Here is a 6,029-nt window from a genome sequence, read left to right on the forward strand (position 1 = left end):
GTCACACGGAGGGAGCAGCAACACAGAGTCCTATGGGCTACAGAGCCACCGACCCTGGCCTGTCATCCAAGGTGGACTGAGGTTTTAATGGATGCCCCGCCCCACCGCGTACTGGTATTTTGTCCTTCCCCCAACTCAGAAGATGTAAGACCTCAGTGCACCTTTCAATAAACTATTATGAGTACAACATGGTTCTGAGGATAAGTCCCGTGACTTGTCCCCACAGGTTCAGGAGTTTAACAAATAGGTCCAAAGCTCATGCTTGGGCTGAGATAACTCCTGGCATCGTGGAGGCCAGACTGGGGGCTGGGACTCAGCAGGGAGGCGGTGGCTAAAGCCTCTTCCATGCAGCCAGTAAATATGCCAGATGACACCTCATAACCCAGACAAAGAGGGAGGCCCTCAGCCTGCGCGCTGCCCAGTCAGGAGTCACCCATCTCCTTTAGTTCCATTTCATTTGACTTCACTGGACAAATCAAATCAAAGCTGGTGGCAAGAATCACAGTACAATAGAATATTGGCATTTCTGATGCATATGCCCCAACACCTTCACAATCCCCAAGTTCACAAGCACCACTATGGAACAGCTGAAAAATGCAGGTCACACTTTAATATCCTGAATATTAACTAAGTAAAGGCATCAGAGAGCTGGGGGATGAGAGAGGCTCTCCCGCTAGCTAAGAAAGCTGCTCCTCCTCAAACATCTGCTTTTCAGTCTTAGCAAAATTGCAAATTACCACATGACCTGGGTTTTCCATTCTCCTGTGAAACCACAAATGCCGTGGCCTCGAATACAAAGGCTGGTCTCCTTTGCAATCTTCTGAGACAACCTCACCTCCCCAGGGCCTCTCCAGGGCTCAGAGCACATCTCTGAAAACAATACTGGGATAAACAGGACTTCCCAAAATTCAAGATTTGAGTCAGGGTTTGCTGTATATCTGAATATCTCAGATCTGATGGTCACAGAAAATTCTAGAACTTTCATAGGAACTAACGCTTTAGAGCTTCTCAACATGCTAATCATAGTCATATAATCAATGTTTTATTTATTTACATTAAAGTCTCCTGTTTGGTTTAAATACTTACATCATTTTCTAAAAAATTAAACATGCTTCTTTCAGCCAACTCCTTTGACTCTTCAAATTTTTCTACTGCTTGTCTGACTTCTTCATCTGGAATCTTACCTACTCGCTTCTTTTTATAATCGTAATCCAGGCGGCGGCCTTCCAGCTTTTTCAGGTGGTGCTAAAAAAGAAAAAAAAAATCCCTCAGAGAATGGTTACATTTAAAACATGGCACAAAAAACTTTTGTTTTTTTCTATGAAAGTTGTCATTGCTTTTTCTCGATCTAAATTCTAGAGGTCAGGACACATCTGCTATGGGTCAAATGTGTCCTCCCAAAGTTCACGTATAACAGCATTAAGAGGGTAAGAAATCCAATTATGATATTTGAAAGGTGGGGCCTTTGAGCAGTGATTAGATCGTGAGGACTGTGCCCTCGCAAATGGAGTCATGGGTTGATGGTAATGAGCTGTCACGGGTATGGACCGGCGGCTTCATAAAGAGAGCACATGGGCGAGCTCTTGCTCAGGCCAATTCTCTCGCCATGAGATGCTCCGCATCCCACGGGACACCGTAGAGAGCTCCCACCCAGAAGCCCCTCATCAGATGTGCCCCCTGGACCTTAGACTTCCCAGCCTCCAAAACTTTAAGAAATAAGTTTCATTTCTTTACAAATTTCATTTATTTAAAAATTTACAAAATTCATTTCTTTATAAATTACCAAGTTTCTGTTACAAGCAACAGAAATGTATTAGTACACCATCTTCCACTTCTGGTGTGTGCACCTCAGCAACTGCTGAAGGCTCCCCTCACTGCAGGTGCTTAGGGGACATCTGTGCAGTGAATGAACGAATGGACGGACGGGTGGGTGACAGAGTGAATGAGTGTCTACATGGGACACAGGACGTAGTATCTGTGCTCAAATACCATTTCCAACGTTCTTTATAGAGCCCCTCACTTTGGCTCTATTAATGTCCAGATAATTTCTATCCAAAGTAACTATACAAAAATTAGTAGGGACATTTCTTTTTTGGCACTATTGTCAAATCCTCACTAAGAGGTAGACTGTAAGAACACACCTTACCAGGATCCCCTAAGATATTTATGAATCTTCCATAAAATTCCCAAATAACTTCAGAATAGACTGCATGACATGCTATCAGTGAACGCGGAGGAGAGATATTCACAGACAACCTATAAAATGGTGAAATGTTTAAACAATGTTATAATCCCTTTAAAGAAATACAACACTCAGGGCTGTCCATTCATGGAATGGGCTGCCTTGTGTAGTGGTAAGTTCTGTGTCAAAGTCCGTATTCCAGCAAAGGGATCCCGTGTCAGAAACACTGTAGAGAAGGTAACTGTGCAGGACAAGGGAGGGGCAGTGTCGAGCAATGGACTTTTTGTACGGCCTTCCTCAAGGACAACAGCACAAGAAGAAATAAAATTTGCTATATTTTAGCAAAGGAGGCATTTGGTCTTAAGGATCTGCATTTGGGGAAGATGTTTGGCATCCCCCCAACCTAGAAATATAAAGCCACTTCTTCTCTAGGATCATTCATTCAATAATAACTTGTGAGCACAAACCACGTGGCAGGCTTGTGGCTACAACAGTGAACAAGGCACGATTCATCCCCCGAGGAACTTTCTGCCCTACAAGAGACAAAGGAAAGCAGTGGTGCCCCTGGCACAGGGGAATGAAGAAAGAGCGCGTCATTGAGTCAGTATGAGTCGAGATGTGACTCCAGGAGTCATGGGCTACTGTGTTGATGTGTTTAAATGTTAACAGGAGGAAGCCAACAGATAGGGAAAGAATGAAGATACAGGAAAGAAGACCATGGATGTGGCAAAGGCCCTGGGGAGTGAGGGGTGATGGACCCTGGGGCCCAGTGGGGACCGTCCTAAGAGTGTGACAAGGAGTGTTTTCCCTGCGATGGAAGGAAGCCACAGGTGAGGAGGTGAGGGGTGTTCAGGTGGGGAGTGGAAAGTTTAGGGAGCTCCTGGAGGTAGCATTCACTTTTCATTCAACCTTCCCGAATTCCCCTTCATACTCGTTGCTTTCAGCGTAGACACTGAATGCCTATACAGGCATCCAGGACTTTCTATGCCACCCAGCCTTTCCGCCACTTCTTCTCTAGGGTCATTCATTCAATAATAACTTGTGAGCACAAACCACGTGGCAGGCTTGTGGCTACAACAGTGAACAAGGCACGATTCATCCCCCGAGGAACTTGCTGCCCCACAAGAGACAAAGGTAAGCAGTAGTGTTAACAGGAGGAAGCCAACAGATAGGGAAAGAATGAAGGTACAGGAAAGAAGACCACGGATGTGGCAAAGGCCCTGAGGAGTGAGGGGTGATGGACCCTGGGGCCCAGTGGGGACCATCCTAAGAGTGCGACAGGGAGTGTTTTCCCTGCGATGGAAGGAAGCCGCAGGTGAGGGGGTGGGGGGTGTTCAGGTGGGGAGTGGAAAGTTTAGGGAGCTCCTGGAGGTGGCATTCACTTTTCATTCAACCTTCCTGAATTCCCCTTCATACTCGTTCCTTTCAGCATAGACACTGAATGCCTATACAGGCATCCAGGACTCTCTATGCCACCCAGCCTTTCCTCCTCCACGTCTCCCCTGTCCCCTGCACACCTGCCTTCCCTGGCCATACCAGCCAGCCCAGCTTCCTAACCTGCACACTCTCACAGGCCTGGCCCTTTGGCCAGCTTGTGCTGGCTGTTCTGCCCACTCTAGTGTGCCTGGCCGGTTGCTCCACCTCTACCAAGGTGCCCCTCCTTGGTGTCTTTGGGCTTGTCTCTCTAACAGCACCTGTAACAGAATATACTAACTCCTCACTTGTCTCTCCATCTTTGCCTGTGAGCTTCATGAGGATGTGCACTGGGTCTTGTCTTGCAACACATGCCCACCACAGTAGCAGGACACAGCAAGTTCCTGATACACAGTTGTTGGAAGAATAAATGAAGGAATGAACCAATGATGGACTAATGAACTGGCATCCATCAGTTCCTGGGCCATGGACCGCAGCGCCACCTTGGGGCCCACTGGCCAAGCAGGGAAGGCAACCCAAGCTCACACATTCCCTAGACCCATCTCTACCACGGACGTGTTACAACAGTGAGGGTTCACGTTACCATTCAAGAGTCTGGAAAGGATGGGCTGGAACAGTGGTCTTCAAACCCTAATGTGCATCACAGTCACTGAGGACTTTTTAAAAGGCAGACTGATGGGCTTCACCCTGAGAGTTTCTGATTCAGGAGGTCTGGGATGGGACCTAGGAATTCGCATCTCTAACAAGTGATGCTGATGCTGCTGGTCCAGGGACCACACTTTGAAAATCAATGGGCCTGAAGAAAGGAAAAAAGGACGTCCCCAAGGCTCAAATGACTTCCAGACTGGCCTGGGCTACACTCAGAACATGCTCGAAGGCACCTGAAGGAAGGTCTTCTGGGCAGCTCCATAAGAAGGCATCGGTACCTCCAGAGTGCACAGCAGGATGGAAGTCTTGGGTCTGTTTTAGCACATCTACAAAAATGCCACCAAGCAGGTGGCACGCAACTACCTACAGGTACTTGAAACTTCCCATGTTTGCTCTGAAAGACCATTTATAATAGTTCTCCAAATGAAAAATGACATGCTTAAATGCTGGTGTCCTTGAGAAGTAATGGAATATGAGTGCTCGTGCAACGTATCAAAAATGCAACTCATGTGCACGATTCTAACGATCAAAAATCCACTGCAAAGTTATAGAATCATTTTGTTATGTGAAAAATGGCTGCAGGAATATGGATTTCAGCTTGGCCTCCAGCTGGCTTCAGTGAGATACACAATTTTAAAGCTGGAGGAACGTGGTTTGCATCCCCACCTCTCACCACGCCCCGTCTCCATGGCAGATAGGGTTTATTGATCCTGGTTCTCTTTCCCAGTGAGTCCAGGTAAATATAACTGAATTATTTTTTTACCACCTACAATAATATGATGCTTTCACAGAGTCCCTGCAGAGACATTCTAATGAGTTTAAATACAAACATCTTTTTTTTTTTTTTGTCCTTTTTGAGACCGGCCACACCATGCTCAGCCAGTGAGCGCTGTGAGCGCACCGGCCATCCCTATATAGGATCCGAACCTGCGGCGGGAGCGCTGCTGCACTCTCCCAAGTGCGCCACGGGCTCGGCCCTAAATACAAACATCATTTTAAGTAGTAACAGGTATATTTATAGCCTGGAAGACTTACCCCGATCTCTTTCAAATCTTTTTCTTGTAGTAACTGAAGTGGATCAATAAAAGTTTGCTTTACATTAATATCAAGTGAGTCTTTCACCTCAGCCATTAGCTTCATGGATTCACCAACTTCAATTAATGCATTGCCTTGAATAGAAATTACAAATAAAAAAAAAGTTCTTCAGGAGAATTCTCTAGGTTAGCAGTGATATTTATTACTAGAGTTTGGGTCCCACAGAATTTATGTGTTGGAAATCTGGTCCCTGGTGTGGTGTGTTGGGAGGTGGGGCCTTTGCAAGGTGAGCAGGTCATTAAGAGGGGTTAATGCCACTCTGACAGGACTGGGTTAATTCTCTGGGGAATGATGAGTTCTTGCTCTGGTGTGACTGGATTAGATGCCCTTCCACTTTTCTGCCATGTTGTAATGGAGCAGGAGGATGAAAGCCCTTGCCAGAAGCTTCCACTATGCCCTTGGACTTCCCAGGCTCCAGAGCCAAACGCGCTCTCTTTTCTCTATCAATTACTCAGTCTTAGGTATTCTGTTACAGCAACAGAAAACGGACTTTGGGGCCGGCCCGGTGGCGCACTGGATAGTGCGCCGCTTGAGAAGCACGGTAGCGCTCCCGCCCGAGGGTTCGGATCCCACATACAGACCGGTTCCCGCTCACTGGCTGAGCGAGGCGCGGGAGCGACACCGAAGGGTGCGTTCCCGTTGCCGGTCCCCGAACCCATGCTGGCGCCCA

The 6,029-nt window shown here is 47.0% G+C and overlaps 1 protein-coding gene across 1 annotated transcript in view; it reads right to left on the reverse strand.

The window, feature by feature from the left end:
- Positions 1–1,086: 1,086 nt before the first annotated feature.
- The window catches only part of LOC103581148 (endophilin-A3), a gene marked incomplete at both ends in the record, with an annotated part of 16,478 nt that continues 11,535 nt past the window's right edge, over positions 1,087–6,029 (reverse strand). Inside the window, 2 exons of the mRNA XM_008563050.1 lie at positions 1,087–1,245; positions 5,300–5,433. Coding sequence (XP_008561272.1) covers positions 1,087–1,245; positions 5,300–5,433 — 293 coding nt within the window. The remainder of the gene's footprint in view (positions 1,246–5,299; positions 5,434–6,029) is intronic.

Source organism: Galeopterus variegatus, unplaced genomic scaffold (genome assembly GCF_000696425.1).
Source record: "Galeopterus variegatus unplaced genomic scaffold, G_variegatus-3.0.2 Scaffold12450, whole genome shotgun sequence".
Classification (NCBI taxonomy): Eukaryota; Metazoa; Chordata; class Mammalia; order Dermoptera; family Cynocephalidae; genus Galeopterus; species Galeopterus variegatus.